This window comes from Silurus meridionalis, chromosome 12 (genome assembly GCF_014805685.1).
Source record: "Silurus meridionalis isolate SWU-2019-XX chromosome 12, ASM1480568v1, whole genome shotgun sequence".
NCBI classification, from domain to species: Eukaryota; Metazoa; Chordata; class Actinopteri; order Siluriformes; family Siluridae; genus Silurus; species Silurus meridionalis.
Window position 1 is genome coordinate 24,395,389 of NC_060895.1, and position 24,043 is coordinate 24,419,431.

Below are 24,043 nucleotides of genomic sequence, written 5' to 3' on the forward strand. Positions count from 1 at the left end.
GAAGATCTGCGTTACATGGGTTGGAGTAGAAGATCTCCTGCTATACAGCTCTGAACTTGTGAGTCTAAACTTGTGCTTCTTAAAGGCCCCAGACTATTGAGGTGAGGTTTAAGATGATCTTCACAAACGGAGACCAGACACACCAGACAGGATTGAATGGCTTTGCGTTTTCTCCTGGTGCAGGAATCACAGTCTACATCTCCAGATCCTGTGTAATGGTGAGCAGCAGAAGCAGCTTGGAGTTCTTCTTTTGTTTCTCCAACTCTTCAGCCAGCATGTTGTTTCTGTGTAGAACAGGCCTGGGATTAAAGGTGCATCTACGCTGAGGGGAGTGTTCACATTAATCCCAAAAGGGTTTGGTAGATTTGAGATCAGAGCTCTATAGCAGGCCACTGAAGATCTTCCATTTCGAATCATGGAAAGCAGATCTTCATGGAGCTCGTTGGGGACAACCAACTGCCCCAGTACACCGTATTTATATATATACAGTGGGGAAAATAAGTATTTGACACATCAGCATTTTTATTAGTAAGGGGATTTCTAAGTGGGCTATTGACACAAAATTTCCACCAGATGTAGCCATCAAACCAAATATTAACATTTAAGTATACAAGTTGAGTCATAATAAATAAAGTAAAATGACACAGGGAGTAAGTATTGAACACACTTTATTTAATACTTTGTAGAAAAGCCTTTGTTGGTGATTACAGCGTCTAGACGCCTCTTGTATGGAAAGACGAGACGTCTGCATTGCTCACTGCTGCATTTCTCATTGCTTCTACACAAATGGTCTTTAAATCTTGAAGGTTCCTTGGGCCTCTTTTGTGAACTTTGATCTTCAGTTCTCTCCATAGATTTTCTATGGGATTTAGGTCAGGTGATTGACTGGGCCATTCAAGCAACTTGATTTTCTTTCTTTGAAACCACTTCATTGTTTCCTTGGCCTTGTGTTTGGGATCATTGTCTTGCTGAAATGTCCACCCTCTTTTCATTTTCAGCTTTCTGGTAGATGGCAGCAGATTTTTATCCAGAATGTCCCGGTACATTTCTCCATTCATCCTGCCTTCAATAATATGAAGTCTGCCAGTACCCCTTGCTGAAAAGCAGCCCCAAACCATGATGCTTCCACCCCCAAACTTAACTGTTGGTATGGTGTTCTTGGGGTGGTGGGCAGTGCCATTTCTGCTCCAAACATGGTGTGTAGAATGACTGCCAAGAAGTTCAATTTTGCTTTCATCTGAGCATACTATAGTCTCCCAACAATCCACAGGCTTCTCCAAATGCTCTTTCGCAAACTTTGACCGAGCCTCAACATGCTTTTTGTTCAGCAATGGAGTCTTGTGTGGTGAGCGTGCATGGATGCCATGGCGGTTCAGTGCATTGCTTATAGTTTTCTTTGAAACAACAGTAAATGCTGATGCAAGGTCTTCCTGAAGTTCTGCCCGAGTGGTTCTTGGCTCTTGGCGAACTCTCCTGATTATTCTTTGGACTCCTCGGACAGGGATCTTACGTGGAGCACCTGATCGTGGCCGGTTTATGATACTGATAGGGGGCAGCGTTTCTCTCTCAATACTGACAGATTTCAGGTGATCTCCTTGTTATCTTCATGTGTTCAATACTTATTCCCCGTGTCATTTCACTTTATTTATTATGACTCAACTTTTATACTTTAATGTTCTGATCTCTTTGTTTGAATTCAATATATGGTTTGATGGCTACATCTGGTGGAAATTTTTTGTCAATAGCCCACTTAGAAATCCCCTTACTAATAAAAATGCTGATGTGTTAAATACTTATTTTCCCCGCTGTATAAATATACACACACGTTATTATATATATAATCTTAGCATTACTAAATAAAACACACAGAGACAAAATCAATGTATTAGAGATTTTTTAATGGAGCAAATAATATGGGAATGTATTTATAAATGTATTTAACATAACACAAAGGATCTTTTGTATTAGGTGGAGGAGAGGAAGTGTAAAGGAGTTCAAATGTAACATTCCACACGTTACTGTCTCAACATTGGGATGTTCTCCAGTTTGTTCCTCTGATAAAGTCGGCTCAGTGGTTTGGCTGCTGCGGGTTTCAGCACCACCATCCCCTTCAGCAGACTTCATCTGCTTTTTAGTTTTGCCTTTTCCTTGGGCTCTCGGTTGTGTGTCAGAACGATCTTGGGAAGAGCAGAACTTTTTGGCACGTTTAGAGGAATCTTTTTTCTTGTCCTTGTCCTCACCCCGGGGTCGTTTATGCTTTACCAAATCATGATAACGACCACCAGGACCGTACAGTTTCTTGTGAATCATCATCCCGAGAACTTTGAGGGCGGTATTGCCGTCATTAGGGGACTTGCGTCGTCTTTTACGCGAGCCGTCTGTAACGCTGGACTTTGCTTGGCTGGTAAAAAGCTTCGACTCAGATGTATCACCACTGTGCTCTGACACCGCAGGAGCTTCAACATGTGATGAATCAACCTTTGATGGTTTTGCAGGCAACTTCTTGACAGGAGTTTTATCCTCAAGGTCGTCCCGGGGAGGCTTAGTAACAGTTTTACCATCACGAGAAGACTTGCATCGTCGTTTACGAGAGCCGTCTGTAACGCTGGACTTTGCTGATGTATCATCACTGTGCTCCAACACCACAGGAGCTTCAACATGTGATGAATCAACCTCTGATGGTTTTGCAGGCGACTTCTTGACAGGAGTTTTATCCTTTTTTACCCGGGGAGGCTTAGTAACAGTCTCACCATCCCGAGAAGACTTGTGTCGTCGTTTACGCGAGCCGTCTGTAACGCTGGACTTTGCTGATGTATCACCACTGTGCTCCAACACCACAGGAGCTTCAACATGTGATGAATCAACCTTTGATGGTTTTGCAGGCGACTTCTTGACAGGAGTTTTATCCTTTTTTACCCGGGGAGGCTTAGTAACAGTCTCACCATCACGAGAAGACTTGCGTTGTCGTTTACGTGAGCCTTTTGTAACACTGGATTTCGGCTTATTAGTAACAGCCTCAGACGGACCACCGCTGCGCTCTGACATGTTTGCAGGAGATTCAACATACGATGAATCGATCGTTATTGTTTTTGCAGGAGGCTGAACAACAGGAGTTTCATCCTCAAGGTCGTCCCGGGGAGGTTTACGATTTGCAAAATTATAATACGGACTTCCCGGGCCGTACATTTGCTGGCAAATCATCGCCATATTCTCATACTTGTCGTCGTTGTCACCATGATGAGGACACTTGCACTTATGTTTAAGGTGCTCTGTTGTAACGCTGGACTTTGGCTTATTAGTAAAAGTCTCAGACGTACCACCACTGCGTTTTGACATCATTGCAGGAGGTTCAACATACGATGAATTGATCATTGTTGTTTTTGCAGGAGGCTGAACGACAGGAGTTACATCCTGTTCCTCAAGGTCGTCCCGGGGAGGTTTACGATATGTCGAGTTATAATAAGGACCTCCCGGGCAGTACATTTGCTGGCGAATCATTGCCATGGTTTCATAATTGTTGTTGTCATTGTCACCATGACGAGGAGATTTGCACTTATGTTTATGATGCTCTGTTCTAACACTGGACTTTGGCTGTTTAGTCAAAGTCTCAGATGTACCACCACTGCGCTCTGACATCATCGCAGGAGGCTGAACAACACGATTTTTATCCTCAAGGTCGTCCCGGGGAGGTTTACAATTTGCAAAGTTATAATAAGGACCTCCCGGGCCGTACATTTGCTGGCAAATCATTGCCATGGTTTCATAGTTGATGTCGTCGTTGTCACCATGACGAGGAGACTTGCACTTATATTTATGATGCTCTGTTCTAACGCTGAACTTTGGCTGGTTAGTAACAGTCTCAGACGTACCACCACTGCGCTCTGACATCATCACAGGAGGCTGAATGACAGGAGTTTTATCCTTAAGGTCGTCCCGGGGAGGTTTACGATTTGCAATGTTATAATAAGGACCTCCTGGGCCGTACATTTGCTGGCAAATCATCGCCATAGTTTCATACTTGTCGTCATTGTCACCATGATGAGGAGACTTGCACTTATGTTTAAGGTGTTCTGTTGTAACGCTGGACTTTGGCTGGTTAGTAAAAGTCTCAGACGTACCTCCGCTGCACTCTGACATCATCACAGGAGGTTCAACATACGATGAATCGATCCTTGTTGTTTTTGCAGGAGGCTGAACAACCGGAGTTACATCCTGTTCCTCAAGGTTGTCTCGGGGAGGCTTAGTAACAGTCTCACCATCACGAGAAAACATGCGTTGTCGTTTACGTGAGCCTTTTGTAACGCTGGATTTCGGCTTATAAGTAACAGCCTTAGACGGACCACCGCTGCGCTCTGACATCATTGCAGGAGATTCAACATACGATGAATCGATCCTTGTTGTTTTTGCAGGAGGCTGAACAACAGGAGTTTTATCCTCAAGGTCGTCCCGGGGAGGTATACAATATGCAAAGTTATAATACGAACATCCCGGGCCGTACATTTGCTGGTGAATCATCGCCATAGTTTCATAATTGTTGTCGTCGTTGTCACCATACGGAGAAGATTTAGATTTCCGTTTAAATGAACCTTCTCCAACACTTCCATGGTTTGGAAAACGGAGTTCCACAACACGGTTTTCTATGTGAAAGAAAGAAAATGTTGCACATTTAGAAAAGAAACATTAACAAGAGCTTGATGAAGACAAAAACAAGATCTAATGCAGGTCTTTAAATCCAATTATATAAAGTAGTATAAATCAAATCCACAAACTGAAGCAACTCCAGCAAATATTTTGACTCTTTGATTGAAAATGGAGTGATTTTGTGTAGAAGAACAGCTCACATGCACATTCTACATAAGGGGACGTCATTAACATCTTCCTTACATTTAGAACCAGGGAGTGTTCAAGGGGGTAGAAGATCATACACATAATCCTATAGTGTCATAATTATAATATTATACATCTTTACTATATAAAATTCACTTCAATTCAGTTTTATTTGTAAAGCGCTTTTAATAATGGACATTGTCTCTATATGTCTCTTCCTAATAAGTGCACAAAAGAAAAAACCTCCTGAGAAGGAATGAGGAAAAAACCTTGAGAGGAGCCCACCCTCATCTAGGCACCTAATAGATATATGTGTGTGTGTGTGTGTGTGTGTGTGTGTGTGTGTGTGTGTGTGTGTGTGTGAGTGAGTGAGTGAGTGTGATTTCACATACCAGAACTTTTGTCTGGATCACCAGATTGTTCAATCAGTAGACACTTGAACTCCATGATGTCTAAAGTGATCTCTCTAAACGATGCTTCACTCTTGAACAATAAAAAAGAGTCTGCTCTCCTGAGCGCCCGCGGCTCTTTATGAAACACATCGTGACGTCACTCAATGTGACGTCACAGAGAACGCAGAGGAGCCACACGGAGAACGGAGGAAAACACCGAGCTGAATTAATCCAAATCCAAACTCGTTTTTCTAATCAGACTTTGTTCAGTTTGGGTGAAGCCGGAAGATTTATTTTACCTTATAATAATAATAATAATAATAATAATGAGTATTTTTTAATAAATAATGATTAATAAAATCACTTTTTACCGCTGTATTTTTCCCTTTAATAACTTTTAATAGACTCACATTTCACTCCGCATTAAATCACCAAAAAAACAGAAAGGAAAAAAGTCCCAGTTAAACAAACCGGGTTTATTGAACACTTTCACTTTTGAACCAGTTTACATGATCAGCCTACTGAGGGGATCAGACCTAAAGCTCCTCAAGCCCATGTAACAGAAAGAAAGATTTATTTTAAATGGTGCCAAAATACTTTTTTTGTTGTGAAATAGTTATTTTTATTAAATACATATTGTTTGTGTAAATTCATATTTATATCTATTACACCTGATAAGCGGAGAAATAGTGACACCTATAGGTGATGCGAGAAAAGACAAGCGCGTGAGTTGCAACAGTCATTCTCATCATATCTATCTATCTATCTATCTATCTATCTATCTATCTATCTATCTATCTATCTATCTATCTATCTATCTATCTATCTATCTATCTATCTATCTATCTATCTATCTATCTATCTATCTATCTATCTGTGCATTTGGTACCTGGGCCTTCAGTGGGGATTTACCCGACTTAATCCACCACTATCACGTCACAATTATAGAAACCATCAATACTGTAAAAAAACCTACTATGAAGCCAGTGTTCTCTATGACGCAGCAGATCGAGAGTTCAAGGGTGAAGTTTAGACAAGTCATGATAGTTGGTTTTCTAGAAAAATCTGATGTTACAGACAGAAGTTTAGATATGTGATACCACACACACACACACACACACACACACACACACACACACACACACACATCATATACATTTGATGCCACCTAGATGAAGGTGGGTTCCTTTCAAGGTTTCTTCCTCATCCCATGTCACAGAGCTTTTCCTTCTCTACTAGTTTGTGTCCTCCTTTCCCCCTTGAACACTCTAATTATAAATGTTAGTAAAATATTAATGATGTGGCCTTATGTATAATGTACATTTATGTATAATGTGAGCTGTTCTACACACAAAATCACTACATTTTCAATCACAGAGTCTAAAATATTTGCTGGAGTTGCTTCAGTTTGTCGATTTTCTTTATACAACTTTATATAATTAGAATGAAAGACCTGCATTAGATAAGCTCTTGTTAATGTTTTTAATGTGCAGCATTTTCTTTCTTTCAACGTAGAAAACATCGTGTGATACGGCTTTTTCCAAATCAAGCATGTGTTGTAGAAGGTTCGCGTAAAAGGAAATGTAATTCTCCTCGTCATAGTGACAACGATAAGAAAAACTACAAAACCATAGCGATGATTTACCAGCCAGCGTACGGCTCCGGGACGTCCTTATAATACGCCAAACCGTAAAAGACTGGATACTTAAGTACATTTGAAGGCAACAACTTTTGTACTTTTACTCAAGTGAAAGTTTAAATGGACACTTTTTCTTTACTGGAGTCACATTTTACTGAGTGAATCTCTACTTTAACTACATGCTTTGTGAACTTTATCCACTGCTGACAGCTGAGGCTTTCGAAGCCAGTCTGTGTAGTGCTGGAGGTCCCATACCAGGGGTCGTATTTCAAACCAAGTAAAGAAATCCATGCCAGTAGTGTCCAGGAGGAAACCAGTGTAGATATTTAGCAGAAAGAAACCAGTGTAGATATCATCATCACTGTACCCCGCAACATCGTATATCTGCTATAAATGGACATTCCGTGCAACCCAGATGAGGATGGGTTCCCTCTTGAATCTGGTTCCTCTTAAGGTTTCGTCCTTATGCCATCTCAGGTAGTTTTTCCTTCACCACAGTCGCCACCGGCTTGTTCATCAGAGACAAACTTACATTTATAAAGAACATACCGTAATTTCCGGACTATTAAACGCACCCTTATATAAGCCGCACCCACTGAATTATACAAAGATTTTGATTTTGAACATAAATACGCCGCACCTGTCTATAAGCCGCAGGTGTCTACACTGAAACTAATGAACTTTACACAGGCTTTAATGAAAGACAGTGTCTGTTACACGGCTTGTATCTAAACAGTAGCAGACCAAGAAAGTCATTGTTCACCCTAAATAAACATGAATGTTCTGTGACCCCCAATCTTAGCCAATATCTATGTACGCTGGTTTCCTCCTGCTAAATATCTATTCAATTCAATTCATTTTTACTTGTATAGAGCTTTTAACAATGAACATGAACCTCGCGGCTTAAACAATGACGCAGCTAATTTATGGATTTTTCCTGGGTTTTTCCCGGTTTCACGAACTTCAAGCTAAAAAACTGAGCCCTCTAACATTAGACCAATAAAATTGCTGAACGGGTTAAGGTGAACCAATGAATTTCTTTATATTAAATCCCACTGAATCGGGCCGCACAACATTCATGTTTATTTAGGGTCATTTTCCCCAAATGTTTTGGATCTCCTGGTCCAGTACAAAGTAAAACCAAGTTCTCCCCATGTTTTACAGTGACATAATTACATTTTATATGTAGAGATGGTCCTTAAACGTGTTCAGCAAATTCCATTTATGTTACGCAGTCTGTAGTGAGATACATGAATGTGTTTGGAATTGAATGGCAAGTAACAGAAATTGAAAATCTACACAGGTTTTAACTAACTTGTGCTTCTTAAAGGCTGATGAGGTGAGGTTTAAGATGATCTTCACAAAAGGTGTAGAGTGGTTAAATGTGGCATAGCCCTTTAAGAAATATGCGGGGTTCCAGGAGTTTAGGTAAGACATAGAAGGAGGCAGACAGGCAGAGAGAAACAGAAGGAGAAAATAAAAAAACGTGTTCTATCTTATAAAACTGTCTTGGTGTCGTGTCCATCCTTGACACAATCTACATGGTGTCAGAAGTTTTCCAACATGGCTCAAGGACTCCGTCGTATTGATCCGATAATTTTCAACGAGCGTATAGCTCACATCTGGAGCACATTTAAAAAGTAATGGCGAATATATTGCAATGCTGGTCTCTCAGACAAATCAAAGAAAGTGCAGGCATATACCCTGCTGAATTTAGCAGGTCCTGACGCGGTGGAAAAATATGAGGCTTTCACGTCCTCTGAGGAAGAAGACAGAGAAGATCCCGATGTATTACTGCAGAAGTTTGCTGAACTCTGTTTGCCCACGAAGAATGTAATAATGGACAGACATGTCTTCAACACCACCAATCAAAAGCCTGGTGAGTCTATTCAGTCATATGTTTCCACACTCAAAATACTTGCGAAAAAATGCGACTTTGGAAATTTAAATGATGAGTTAATATTCGACCGCGTCGTCTGTGGGATTGAAAGTGACGGCGTGCGCAAACAGCTGCTCCGCGAAAAAAAGCTCACGCTGGAATCCGCAGTCAATATATGCTTATTACATGAACAGTCCAAGAAGAGCACAAAAGAACTAAAACAGGAGGCTGATGTATGTGAGGTGCAAGATCGCTGCATAAACTGTAACAGATACCACGCCCCTGACAAACAAAAGTACTCTGCTTTTCAGAAACAGTGCAACAATTGTGGTAAATAGAACCACTTTGCAATGTGCTGCAGATCAGCTCCATCACTTAAGACATCACCTCACTCCCAAAGCCGTGATTACTACCCAAAACGTACTGCAGCACAATTCAGAAACCATAATTCAAACAGAGTTAATGAACTGGGCACAACAATAAATGCTCCTGAGGACACGTTCTATTGTGAGACAGTGGATGATGTTTCCCAACGTGGCGAAATATTTATAACATTACATCTGAAGCATAACCCAGCCATTAGGGAGGCACAAGCCAGTGCATTCTTAGTGCCGGTCCCAAGCCCGGGTAAATGGGGAGGGTTGCGTTAGGAAGGGCATCCAGCGTAAAACATGTGCCAAATCAAATATCACGGATCACAAATGAGAATTTCATACCGGATCGGTCGAGGCCGGGTTAACAACGACCGCCACAGGTATCGTTAGCCGACAGGGTACCGGTGGAAATTGGGCTACTGTTGGCCGAAGGAGGAGAAGGAGAGGAGGAAGACGTCTACAGAGACGGCAGGGAAAGGAGCAGTGTAGGAGAGTGGAGGTTAGGGTTGGTACTTTAAATGTTGGTACTATGACGGGAAAGGGAGAGATAGCTGATATGATGGAGAGGAGAAAGGTAGATATGCTGTGTGTTCAGGAGACCAAGTGGAAAGGGAGTAAGGCCAGGAACATTGGAGGTGGATTTAAACTGTTTTATCATGGTGTGGATGGAAAGAGAAATGGTGTAGGGGTGATTCTGAAGGAAGAGTACAGTAAGAGTGTAGTGGAGGTGAAGGGAGTTTCTGATAGGGTGATGATCGTGAAGGTGGAAGTCGAAGGGATGATGATAAAGTTGGCTGTGAGATGGAGGAGAAGGAAAGATTCTGGAGTGAATTAGATGAAGTGGTAGATGGTGTACCTAGGAAAGAACGGTTGGTGATTGGGGCAGATTTTAATGGACATGTAGGTGAAGGAAACAGAGGTGATGAGGAGGTGATGGGTAGGTATGGTTTTAAGGAGAGGAATGTGGAAGGGCAGATCGTGGTAGATTTTGCTAAAAGGATGGAAATGGCAGTGGTGAACACTTATTTTAAGAAGAAGGAGGATCATAGGGTGACGATAAAAGTGGAGGAAGGTGCACACAGGTGGACTATGTGCTATGCAGGAGATGCAACCTGAAGGAGATTGAAGACTGTAAGGTGTTGGCAGGGGACAGTGTAGACAGCATAGGATGGTGGTCTGTAGGATGGTTTTGGAGGCGAAGAAGAAGAGGAGGAGAGTGAGGACTGAAAGAAGAATAAGATGGTGGAAACTGAAGGAGGAAGAGTGTAGTGTGAGGTTCAGGAAGAGGTCAGAGAGGCTCAGTGGTGTTAAGGAGGTGTTGGATGATTGGGCAACTACTGCAGGAGTGATGAGGGAGGCAGCTAGAAAAGTACTTGGTGTGACATCTGGAAATAGAAAGGAAGACAAGGAGACGTGGTGGTGGAATGAGGAAGTGCAGGAGAGCATAAGGAGAAAGAGGTTGGCAAAACAGAAGTGGGATAGACAGAGTGATGAGAAAAGTAGGCAGGAGTACAAGGAGATGCGGCAGCAGGTTAAGAGGGATGTGGCGAAAGCCAAGGAAAAGGCATATGAGGAGCTGTATGAGAGGTTGGACACTAAGGAAGGAGAAAAGGATTTATACAGATTGGCCAGGCAGAGGGACCGAGCTGGAAAGGATGTACTGCAAGTTAGAGCAGTAAAGGATGGAGAGGGAAATGTGTTGACTAGTGAGGAGAGTGTGTTGAGAAGGTGGAGGGAGTATTTTGAGCAGCTGATGAATGAGGAAAATCACAGAGAGAGAAGGTTGGATGATGTGGAGTTGGTGAAGCAGGATGTAGATAGGATTAGTAAGGAGGAAGTGAGAGCAGCGATTAAGAGGATGAAGAGTGGAAAGTCGGTTGGACCAGATGACATACCGGTAGAAGCGTGAGATGTTTAGGAGAGATGGCAGTGGAGTTTTTGACCAGATTGTTTAACAGGATTTTGGAAGGTGAGAAGATGCCTGAGGAATGGAGAAGGAGTGTGCTGGTACCAATCTTTAAGCATACAGGAGATGTGCAGACCTGCAGTAACTACAGGGGAATTAAGTTGATCAGTCACACCATGAAGTTATGGGAAAGAGTAGTGGAAGCCAGGTTGAGAGAAGAGGTGACCATCTGTGAGCAACAGTATGGTTTCATGCCGAGGAAGAGCACCACAGATGCCTTATTTGCTTTGAGAATGTTGATAGAGAAGTATAGAGAAGGACAGAAGGAATTGCATTGTGTATTTGTGGATTTAGAGAAAGCCTACGACAGAGTGCCAAGAGAGGAGTTGTGGTATTGTATGAGGAAGTCAGGTGTGTCAGAGAAGTATGTGAGGGTGGTGCAGGACATGTATGAGGACAGTGTGACAGCAGTGAAGTGTGCAGTAGGTACGACAGACTGGTTTTGGGTGAAGGTTGGACTGCATCAAGGATCGCCCTGAGCCCTTTCCTGTTTGCAGTGGTGATGGACAGGTTGACGGACGAGGTCAGACAGGAGTCTCCTGGACTATGATGTTTGCAGATGATATTGTGATTTGTTGTGAGAGTAGGGAGCAGGTTGAGAAGAGCCTGGAGAGGTGGAGATATGCGCTGGAGAGAAGGGGAATGAAACTCAGTAGGAGTAAGACAGAATACATGTGTGTGAATGAGAGGGAGGGCAGTGGAGTGGTGCGGTTGCAGGAGAAGAGCTTCAGAAGGTGGAGGAATTCAGGTACCTGGGGTCAACAGTGCAAAGTAATGGAGAGTGTGTTAGAGAAGTGAAGAAAAGAGTGCAGGCAGGGTGGAGTGGGTGGAGAAGAGTGACAGGAGTGATTTGTGATAGTAGGGTATCTGCAAAATGAAAGGGAAAGTTTATAGGACTGTGGTGAGACCTGCGATGTTGTATGGATTAGAGACAGTGGCATTGAGTAAAAGACAGGAGGTGGAGCTGGAGGTAGCAGAGCTGAAGATGTTGAGGTTTTCGTTGGGAGTAACGAGGATGGATAAGATTAGAAATGAGTTTATTCGAGGGACAGCGCATGTAGGATGTTTTGGTGACAAGGTGAGGGAGGCGAGATTGAGATGGTTTGGACATGTGCAGAGGAGTGACATAAATTATATTGGTAGAAGAATGCTGAGGATGGAGCCACCAGGTAGGAGGAAAAGAGGGAGGCCAAGAAGGAGGTTCATGGATGTGGTGAGGGAAGACATGCAGGTAGTTGGTGTAAAAGAGGCAGATGTAGAGGACAGGGTGGTATGGAGACGGATGATCCGCTGTGGCGACCCCTAATGGGAGCAGCCGAAAGAAGAAGAAGAAGAAGAAGACATCTGAAGCATGGATCGGGTCAGTTAAAACTGAAGGTGGACACAGGTGCCAAATGCAATGTTATTTCCACCCAACAGCTACACCTCATTGTACCCTCAGCTCAAATTAAAACTAATAAAAGGTGAATCTCATAGCATACGGTGGGCAAACGATCAACACTGTGGGCACCACAACACTACACTGTGAACAAGACCAGCTCAAATTCCATGTTGTAGATCTTAATGTGAGGCCACTGCTTGGATTGCAGGACAGCTTGGCGATGGGCCTGGTACAGCTGGGTCCACATGTTCATGCCGTGCAGGACCAAGAACCAGAGGTACGGGAATTTAGTGACTTGTTTGACACCACAGCACTCGGCAAACTTCCTGTTGTTTATCACATGCGATTAGATGAGTCAGTAGCGCCGACTGTGCACCCAAGGAAGTGCCCATTGCAATGAAGGAAAAGTCATGGCAGAACTCGAGATAATGACTAAATTGGGCGTAATCGCCCCTGAGACCGATGCCACGGAGTGGGTGTCAGACATGGTTGCTGCGAAAAAGAAAGATGGCTCTGTTAGGATATGTATAGATCCAGTGCACCTCAACACAGCACTTCTCAGACTGCACCATCCATTGAAAACTATTGACCAGGTTATTGCTGACATGCCGGGGGCCAAGATCTTCAGCATCCTTGATGCAAAATGCGGGTTTTGGCAAATCCTGTTAGATGAAGCATCATCTAAGCTGACCACATTCATGACGCCATTTGGCAGGTACAGATTTTACGTATGCCGGATTTCCACCGGCAGTGAAGTATTCCAGCGCACCATGGAACATCTTTTTGAAGGGCAGCCATGTCAAATTGTGGTAGATGACATCCTTGTCTGGGGAAGCACACTACAGGAACGACTGAAACAGGTACTTCACAAAATCCGTGCCTGCAACATGCAGCTAAACCCTGTCAAGTGCAAGTTTCGTGTCACCTCTGTCTCCTATGTAGGCCACCTTCTAACTGCTGACGGCATCAAACCTGACCCTGACAAGACTATAGCCATCCGCCAAATGCCAAAACCTGATGACAAACAGGCCTTGCAACGGTTTCTTGGCATGACAAACTATCTATCAAAATTCATTCCACACTATAGTGATGTCACTTTGCGGTTCATGGAGTTCCCCAGACACTCATGACAGACAATGCACGACAGTTCATCTATAATGACTTCTCTGACTTTGCACGTGCCTGGGATTTCAAACACATTCGGAGTAGCCCTCACTACCCACAGTCCAATGGCCTTGCGGAGCGTGCTGTGCGATCCGCCAAACATTTGATTGAGAAGTGTCACAGAGACCGCAGTGACATACAGGCTGCTTTACTCCATCTGCGTAACCTTCCTCGTGCTGACCTGCCATCTCCTGCCCAGCTCCTCTTTTCCAGACGTACAAGAGCTTTTCTTCCGGAGCTGAAAGACCGGCTGAAGCCATCCTTATGCCGTGATGTCAAAGCTTTGTTGACCCGAAGGAGACAGGAGAGCAAAGCATACTATGACCGCAAAGCCCACACTCTCCCGTCTTTACAAAGGGTTCAGACAGTAAGGATGCAGACAAGGGTTTCGACAAACTGGCCATTGAACAAGGCCCTGCTTCTCAGCCTAACAGCTATGTGGTAACATCTCAGGGCAGACAATACACAAGAAACTGACGTCTCCTTCTCCAGGTTCAGGAGCCTGCACCTGTGGAGTGTGAAGATAATTATATACTTTCGTCACAAGCTTCACCTCCTACAACCCTATAGTCATCTGTACTGTTGCCATCTTAGAGTGAAGCACCTGCCACTGCTGCCCCCACTGCCCAGCCTTAAGTGACTCGTTCAGAGAGGGTCAGTCGCCCCAACCCACGTTATCAGGATTACTTCACTGGTTGAGGACATTTATTCTTCTGCTTTTCTTTCGTAATGATACTGTTCCATGTTATGCTTTTCCCATGCTCCAGTTAGTTTGGAATGTTATGTTTGAATTCTCAGTTGTTACAGTTTTTCTCAACTGCTTTCAGTAATTTCTCAGATCAGAATTGAAGTTTGCAGATCTCCAAGTGCATTTCTCAAAACAACACGTACAAACTGCACAACATATTGGATAACCGGAAAATACGAGTCACCTGCTCAAAATGCTTTGTCTATCGTGCAAAAGTGTGTTTTTTCATCAATCATTGTGTCAGAGGCAGCAGAATCCCATGTCATTTTTTCAACAATGTGAACGTGACAGGCAAAATTATTAGTCATGTTGTCAGTAGAACATCATACACAGTTTTAGTTATTTAAATTATACTCAAGTCAGGTTTTGATGACTAGAAACTACTAAATTACCGTACTGGTGTGTGTCATAATTTACAGTGTCCCTCCGATAAAAAAAGAAGTTACTTTTGCAAACCATTGTACATCAACCAGGTGTTACAGTAATTTACATGGTATGAATAGATAATTTTTCTGATTGATTCCATCTAACCTCAGTTAACCAATCAACATCGACCCACGTAACAGTATATGGAAGAATCGAAACAAAAAAATCACACTGTATTCACATTTTGACTGTACTGTTAATAGTGGTACTTACATACTGAAAACAAAGGAAACTACACATAGGCTATTTACCAACAAATGAAAACCTGAAAAAGACAAAGTGGGAAAAACTATACATGTACAGAAGGCAAAGGTGAAATTATATGGCAGTTTTCCTATGCGTCATGTCGGTCCTCTCTGTTGGGCCACAGATTCTCATCCACATCACAACATATATTTTCCCTTGCTATGCATGGTGGAGAGAATCTTCTTGAGTGCCTAATCCAGCCTCTGCATGCATCTGCTGAGATGTCCTCACATGCTGCATCCATGGCAGCCAGCAGTGTCATCCATGTATGTGGCTGATGATCATAAACCTTCCACCTCCAAGCCGAGAAAAACTCTTCAATTGGGTTCAGGAACGGGGAGTAGGGTGGAAGGAATTCAATCAGCATCCTGCGGTGGTGGACAAACCACTGCCTGATGTTGTCAGAGTGATGGAAACTGACATTGTCACAAATTACTACATACTTTGGTAGATCATCTCAATTGAGGTCCCTCTCATCTTCAGGAATGACATTTCTATAGAGATTGTCTAAGAATGTAAGGATATGCTGTGTGTTGTATGGTCCCATAATAGGAATATGAGCTAGCACACCTTGGTCTGAAATAGCAGCACACATAGTGATGTTTCCTCCACGTTGGCCTGGGACATCAACAGTAGCTCTCTGGCCGATTAGATTTCTACCACGCCTTCTGCCTTTGGCCAGGTTGAAGCCAGTATATGAAGTTGTGAGGTGGTTCTCCTGATTCCATTTCCATTATGCGCTATATACCAGAAAAAACACAGTGTGCATAAATTACTGTATTTGTCTTCATTGTTTACAGCTTTACATCAAATGTAAAGATCTATGAAGTTCCACCAATATCAAATGTGTAGAAGTTACTCTTACAGTATAGTGGGTATACAACATACCTGTACAAACTGGAGTCGTAGCTCTTTCACTCTGTCAGCATTTCTTTCAAAGGGTACATTGTACAGTTGCTTCATGGTGATTACATGTCTTTTCAAGACCCTGTCTATAGTTGAAATGCTCACAGATTGTATATTTTCAAAGATACTGTTGTCTTCAACAATAGCACTTTGTATCTCCCTTAGTCTTATGGCATTGTTAGACATAACCATGCTGCAAATTGCTTCCTCCTGCTGAGGTGTGAAAAGGGGCCCTCTGCCACCCCTGCGAGGTTGTCTTGCAGTCCTACATGAGAAAATATATTGTAAATTATAGAAGTATAAGGATCACAGGATTTTGATTCATACAGTAAATAACTAAGAATACTGTATGCATGGAAAACCTAAGGTGTATTACAGTATATGTAACAGTAAGTCTACAGTATTACTTTACTATACAGTACATTACATACCTGTTCTCTCTACGAAATGTTTGAATTATTGATGACACAGTTGTTCTTCCAACATTTGGCTGCACCCTTTGACCAGCCTCTTCCATTGTAAGGCCATGATTGATAACGTGATCCACCAGTGTGGACCTGATTTCATCTGGAATCACGGTGTATTCTTGGCATCTTATTCCCCCTTCCTCTTCTGTGTTTCTGTACTCTTCCACCACGCAATCTTAATCCTCCTCTTCTTCCTTCAGCTTCCATTATCAGAAAGGGAAACACTTGTGTTGTGCACTGTATATATATGTGACGCTGCCAAATCAGTCTTCATGAATTGCACCTCTGAGCTATTTCACAGAACTGGTTGATCATTTGTTAGTCTAGAGTTGCACATGTTTCTCTTTGTTAACGAAGGTGAAGACTCACCTGAGAGCAATTTGTCAATTCTGGACATATTTCTTAGCAAACATGTACTTACAATTTGTAGAAATCTGTACAGACATACAATTCTGAGAACATGTTCACTCATTTTGATAGTACAGACTTCCAACCTGAGAAAAAGACTAATTGGTTTGGTGGTTGTGACTTTTCAGCTGAGAACCAGGACAAGTTATTTTGCACAGCAAGACAAAAGCAACAAGAATTGTCAAAATCAGCTGACAGATGTACAGAACCATTTGCATGTTGTCCAAAAGCAATTGCAAATTGATGAAAACAACAAGACATTGCTGATATGATGTGAAGAACTGACAACAGGTTCTGACGGTGGGACGAGTAGTTTTGAGAAATGCAGTTCTGTTGTGAGAAATGACTGAAAGCAGTTGAGAAAAACTGTAATCACTAGCCTAAGGGGAGGGATGTAAAGTGGTTAAATGTGGCATAGCCCTTTAAGGAGTAGGCAGGGTTTCAGGAGTTTAGGTAAGACATAGAAGGAGGCAGACAGGCAGAGAGAAACAGAAGGAGAAAATAAAAAACGTGTTCTATCTTAGAAAACTGTCTTGGTGTCATGTCCATCCTTGACACAATCTACAAAAGGAGACCAAACACACCAGACAGAATTGAATGGCTTTGTGTTTTCTCCCGGTGCAGGAATCTCAGTCTACATCTCCAGATCCTGTGTAATGGTGAGCAGCAGAAGCAGCTTGGAGTTCAGTCTTCTTTTGTTTCTCCAACTCTTCAGCCAGCATGTTGTTTCTGTGTAGAACAGGCCTGGGATTAAGGTGTGTCTACACTGAGGGGAGTGTTCACATTCATCCCAAAAGTGTTTGGTAGATTTGAGATCAGAGCTCTATAGCAGGCCGCTGAAGATCTTCACATCCAAATCATGGAAAGCAAATCTTTATGGAGCTCGTTGGGGACAACCAACTGCCTCAGTACAGCGTATTTATATATTAATATATATATATATAAATATACACACACGTTATTTTATTTATATACTCTGTTCATATATAAACACAGAATCCTAGCATTACTGAATAAAACACACACACAGAAAAAAACAATGTATTAGAGATTTTTTAATGGAGCAAATAATATGGGAATGTATTTATAAATGTATTTAACATAACACAAAGGATCTTTTGTATCAGGAGGAGGAGAGGATAAGTGTAAAGGGGTTCAAATGTAACATTCCACACGTTACTGTCTCAACATTGGGATGTTTTCCAGTTTGTTCTTCTGATAAAGTTTTACACCCCTCTGGCTCGAGGCTGTGCGGTCATGGGTCAATCGGCTCAGCTGTTTGGCTGCTGCGGGTTTCAGCACCACCATCCCCTTCAGCAGACTTCATCTGCTTTTTAGTTTTGCCTTTTCCTCGGGCTCTCGGTTGTGTGTCAGAACGATCTTTGGAAGAGCAGAACTTTTTGGCAGGTTTAGAGGAATCTTTTTTCTTGTCCTCGTCCTCACCCCAGGGTCGTTTACGTTTTACCAAATCATGATAACGACCACCAGGACCATACAGTTTCTTGTGAATCATCATCCCGAGAACTTTGAGGGTGTTCTTGCCGTCATTAGGGGACTTGCATCGTCGTTTACGCGAGCCGTCTGTAATGCTGGACTTTGCTTGGCTGGTAAAAAGCTTAGACTCAAATGTATCACCACTGTGCTCCGACACCGCAGGAGCTTCAACATGTGATGAATCAACCTTTGATGGTTTTGCAGGCAACTTCTTGACAGGAGTTTTATCCTCAAGGTTGTCCCGGAGAGGCTTAGTAACAGTCTCACCATCACGAGAAGACTTGCGTTGTCGTTTACGTGAGCCTTTTGTAACGCTGGATTTCGGCTTATTAGTAACAGCCTCAGACGGACCACCGCTGCGCTCTGACATCATTGCAGGAGGTTCAACATACAATGAATCGATCGTTATTGTTTTTGCAGGAGGCTGAACAACAGGAGTTTTATCCTCAAGGTCGTCCCGGGGAGGTTTACAGTTTGCAAAGTTATAATAAGGACCTCCCGGGCCATACATTTGCTGGCAAATCATCGCCATATTTTCATACTTGTCGTCATTTTCACCATCACGAAGAGACTTGCACTTATGTTTAAGGTGCTCTGTTATAACACTGAACATTGGCTTATTAGTAAAAGTCTCAGACGTACCAACGCTGCACTCTGACATCAATGCAGGAGGCTGAATGAGAGGAGTTTTATCCTTAAGATTGTCCCGGAGAGGTTTACGATTTGCAAAGTTATAATAAGGACCTTCCGGGCCGTACATTTGCTGGCAAATCATCGCCATAGTTTCATAATTGTCGTCACTGTCACCATCACGAGACTTTGCTTGGCTGGTAAAAAGCTTAGACTCAAATGTATCACCACTGTGCTCCGACACCGCAGGAGCTTCAACATGTGATGAATCAACCTTTGATGGTTTTGCAGGCAACTTCTTGACAGGAGTTTTATCCTCAAGGTTGTCCCGGAGAGGCTTAGTAACAGTCTCACCATCACGAGAAGACTTGCGTTGTCGTTTACGTGAGCCTTTTGTAACACTGGATTTCCGCTTATTAATAACAGCCTCAGACGGACCACCGCTGCGCTTTGACATCATTGCAGGAGGTTCAACATACAATGAATCGATCGTTATTGTTTTTGCAGGAGGCTGAACAACAGGAGTTTTATCCTCAAGGTCGTCCCGGGGAGGTTTACAGTTTGCAAAGTTATAATAAGGACCTCCCGGGCCGTACATTTGCTGGCAAATCATCGCCATATTTTCATACTTGTCGTCATTTTCACCATCACGAAGAGACTTGCACTTATGTTTAAGGTGCTCTGTTATAACACTGAACATTGGCTTATTAGTAAAAGTCTCAGACGTACCAACGCTGCACTCTGACATCAATGCAGGAGGCTGAATGAGAGGAGTTTTATCCTTAAGATTGTCCCGGAGAGGTTTACGATTTGCAAAGTTATAATAAGGACCTTCCGGGCCGTACATTTGCTGGCAAATCATCGCCATAGTTTCATAATTGTCGTCACTGTCACCATCACGAGACTTTGCTTGGCTGGTAAAAAGCTTAGACTCAAATGTATCACCACTGTGCTCCGACACCGCAGGAGCTTCAACATGTGATGAATCAACCTTTGATGGTTTTGCAGGCAACTTCTTGACAGGAGTTTTATCCTCAAGGTTGTCCCGGAGAGGCTTAGTAACAGTCTCACCATCACGAGAAGACTTGCGTTGTCGTTTACGTGAGCCTTTTGTAACACTGGATTTCCGCTTATTAATAACAGCCTCAGACGGACCACCGCTGCGCTTTGACATCATTGCAGGAGGTTCAACATACAATGAATCGATCGTTATTGTTTTTGCAGGAGGCTGAACAACAGGAGTTTTATCCTCAAGGTCGTCCCGGGGAGGTTTACAGTTTGCAAAGTTATAATAAGGACCTCCCGGGCCGTACATTTGCTGGCAAATCATCGCCATAGTTTCATAATTGTCATCATTGTCACCATCACGAGACTTTGCTTGGCTGGTAAAAAGCTTAGACTCAAATGTATCACCACTGTGCTCCGGCACTGCAGGAGCTTCAACATGTGATGAATCAACCTTTGATGGTTTTGCAGGCAACTTCTTGACAGGAGTTTTATCCCCAAAGTCATCCAGGAGAGGCTTAGTAACAGTCTGACCATCACGAAAAGACTTGCGTTGTCGTTTACATGAGCCTTTTGTAACGCTGGATTTCGGCTTATTAGTAACAGCCTCAGACGGACCACCGCTGCGCTCTGACATCATTGCAGGAGGTTCAACATACAATGAATCGATCGTTATTGTTTTTGCAGGAGGCTGAACAACAGGAGTTTTATCCTCAAGGTCATCCCGGGGAGGTTTACGGTTTGCAAAGTTATAATAAGGACCTCCCGGGCCGTACATTTGCTGGCAAATCATCGCCATATTTTCATACTTGTCGTCATTGTCACCATTACGAAGAGACTTGCACTTATGTTTAAGGTGCTCTGTTATAACACTGAACATTGGCTTATTAGTAAAAGTCTCAGACGTACCAACGCTGCACTCTGACATCAATGCAGGAGGTTCAACATACGATAAATCGATTCTTGTTGTTTTTGCAGGAGGCTGAACGACAGGAGTTACATCCTGTTCCTCAAGGTCATCCTGGGCGGGTTTACGATTTGGCGAGTTATAATAAGGACCTCCCGGGCCGTACATCTGCTGGCGAATCATCGCCATGGATTCATAATTGTTGTCGTCGTTGTCAACATGACGAGGAGACTTGCACTTATGTTTATGGTGCTCTGTTCTAACGCTGGACTTTGGCTGGTTAGTAACAGTCTCAGACGTACCACCACTGCGCTCTGACATCATCGCAGGAGGCTGAATGACAGGAGTTTTATCCTTAAGATTGTCCCGGGGAGGTTTACAATTTGCAAAGTTATAATAAGGACCTCCCGGGCCGTACATTTGCTGGCAAATCATCGCCATAGTTTCATAATTGTCGTCACTGTCACCATCACGAGACTTTGTTTGACTGGTAAAAAGCTTAGACTCAAATGTATCACCACTGTGCTCCGACACCGCAGGAGCTTCAACATGTGATGAATTAACCTTTGATGGTTTTGCAGGCAACTTCTTGACAGGAGTTTTATCCTCAAGGTTGTCCCGGGAAGGTTTACGATTTGCATAGTTATAATAAGGACCTCCTGGGCCATACATTTGCTGGCAAATCATTGCCATTGATTCATCATTGTTGTCGTCGTTGTCACCATGACGAGGAGACTTGCACTTATGTTTATGGTGCACTGTTCTAACGCTGGACTTAGGCTGGTTAGTAACAGTCTCAGACGTACCACCACTGCGCTCTGACATCATCACAAGAGGTTCAACATACAATGAATCGATTCTTGTTGTTTTTGCAGGAGGCTGAACGACAGGAGTTTTATCCTCAAGGTCGTCCCGGGGAGGTTTACAATATGCAAAGTTATAATACGAACATCCCGGGCCGTACATTTGCTGGTGAATCATCGGCATAGTTTCATAATTGTTGTCGTCGTTGTCACCATACGGAGAAGATTTAGATTTCCGTTTAAATGAACCTTCTCCAATACTTCCATGGTTTGGAAAACGGAGTTCCACAACACGGTTTTCTATGTGAAAGAAAGAAAATGTTGCACATTTAGAACAGAAACATTAACAAGAGCTTGATGAAGACAAAAACAAGATCTAATGCAGGTCTTTAAATCCAATTATATAAAGTAGTATAAATCAAATCCACAAACTGAAGCAACTCCAGCAAATATTTTGACTCTTTGATTGAAAATGGAGTGATTTTGTGTAGAAGAACAGCTCACATGCACATTCTACATAAGGGGACGTCATTAACATCTTCCTTACATTTAGAACCAGGGAGTGTTCAAGGGGTTAGAAGATCATACACATAATCCTATAGTGTCATAATTATAACATTATACATCTTTACTATATAAAATTCACTTCAATTCAGTTTTATTTGTAAAGCGCTTTTAATAATGGACATTGTCTCTATATGTCTCTTCCTAATAAGTGCACAAAATAAAAAACCTCCTGAGAAGGAATGAGGAAGAAACCTTGAGAGGAGCCCACCCTCATCTAGGCACCTAATAGATATATGTATGTGTGTGTGTGTGTGTGTGTGTGTGTGTGTGTGTGTGTGTGTGTGTGTGTGTGTGTGTGATTTCACATACCAGAACTTTTGTCTGGATCACCAGATTGTTCAATCAGTAGACACTTGAACTCCATGATGTATTATTAAAATAAAACGATGCTTCACTCTTGAACAATAAAAAAGAGTCTGCTTTCCTGAGCGCCCGCGGCTCTTTATGAAACACACTGTGACGTCACTCAACGTGACGTCATAGAGAAACGCAGAGGAGCCACACGGAGAACGGAGGAAAACACCGAGCTGAATTAATCCAAATTCGTTTTTCTGATCAGACTTTGTAAGATTTATTTTACCTTATAATAATAATAATAATAATAATAATAATAATAATAACAATAATAATGAGTATTTTTTAATAAATAATGATTAATAAAATCACTTTTTACCGCTGTATTTTCCCTTTAATAACTTTTAATAGACTCACATTTCACTCCGCATTAAATCACCAAAAAAACAGAAAGGAAAAAAGTCCCAGTTAAACAAACCGGGTTTATTGAACACTTTCACCTGCTTTATGAACCAGTTTACATGATCAGCCTACTGAGGGGATCAGACCTAAAGCTCCTCAAGCCCATGTAACAGAAATAGAAGAGATTTATTTTAAATGGTGCCAAAATACTTTTTTTTTAAATTGTGAAATAGTTATTTTTATTAAATACATATTGTTTGTTTAAATTCCAATTTTTATCTATTACACCCGATAAGAGGAGAAATAGTGACACCTATAGGTGATGCGAGAAAAGACAAAAGCGTGAGTTGCATCCCTTATTTTTTGGGGGCATTTTTGGGGAATTATTTCCCCCAAAAATTATTTTAAAAATATTGCACTCTCTATTGTAAAAAATATATGTATGTATACCTAAATAATTGTGTAAGTAGAAAAATAAACAAACGCAAAAAATGCATTTAGAAACAGTTGCGTTCCCCCCCCTCCCCTTCCTCACAGTGGTTTGACCCACTGCCTGCTTTCCCAGTTCATCTCACCTGCGGGTCAGGTGTGTGTCTGCGGCTCAATTCATGTTGAGCTCCATTAACTAGGGTATTTTATTCACTTTAAATAAAGTTGATATTGCGCCAAAAGATATTAAGTTATAGATGATGAAGTCCCCCGCACTTTTTATAAAAAGTAAATTCGTCCCCCTCACTTTTTTAATGGAGAGTGTGTGTTCACGACATGTTGAGGTTTTAATGGAGCAATGTATATTAATGCAGAGTGATTTAAAATTCAAAGAGACAAGATAGTCTATACATGACGTTCACGTGTCCATGGCAATCAGTCACTCATTTGTCACGCGCCCCAGTACTGTAGCTCGAGTCGCATCCGCGGTCCCGCGCGCGATCCAACATTCGGTTGCGATGAGCTCAAAGCAGGAAAAACCGCTTCACTCCTTTTTTACAAAAAAGTCAAGCAGTGTAAGTTGCATATGGTATCCGAATTGTGTTGCACAATGTTTAGTAACTCTGCCTGTTGCTCTTGTTGAATAATTAGCAAGTTTTAAAGGATTATAAGGAAAAATAGCTGCTTGG

The 24,043-nt window shown here is 42.3% G+C and overlaps 2 protein-coding genes across 4 annotated transcripts; both read right to left on the reverse strand.

Moving 5' to 3' along the window:
- Positions 1-1,883: 1,883 nt before the first annotated feature.
- Positions 1,884-22,626, reverse strand: LOC124394198. 3 transcript variants are annotated; one of them, XM_046862332.1, is made up of 4 exons: positions 22,597-22,626; positions 5,220-5,277; positions 2,674-4,637; positions 1,884-2,478 (listed from the first exon to the last, which is right to left on the reverse strand). In XM_046862332.1, exons 2-4 carry the CDS (start codon positions 5,272-5,274, stop codon positions 1,897-1,899), a joined length of 2,601 nt encoding a protein of 866 aa, XP_046718288.1. In that variant the 5' UTR covers positions 5,275-5,277; positions 22,597-22,626; the 3' UTR covers positions 1,884-1,896. The 3 variants fall into 3 exon arrangements, with proteins under 3 accessions (XP_046718288.1, XP_046718286.1, XP_046718287.1); XM_046862330.1 differs by having other exon boundaries at positions 1,884-4,637; XM_046862331.1 differs by lacking the exon at positions 22,597-22,626 and having other exon boundaries at positions 1,884-4,637; positions 5,220-5,311.
- On the reverse strand, positions 18,079-22,629 carry LOC124394330. Its single transcript, XM_046862469.1, has 2 exons — positions 22,539-22,629; positions 18,079-21,962 (listed from the first exon to the last, which is right to left on the reverse strand). The coding sequence occupies exons 1-2, from the start codon at positions 22,591-22,593 to the stop codon at positions 18,079-18,081; spliced, it is 3,939 nt and encodes a 1,312-aa protein (XP_046718425.1). The 5' UTR covers positions 22,594-22,629.
- Positions 22,630-24,043: the final 1,414 nt, after the last annotated feature.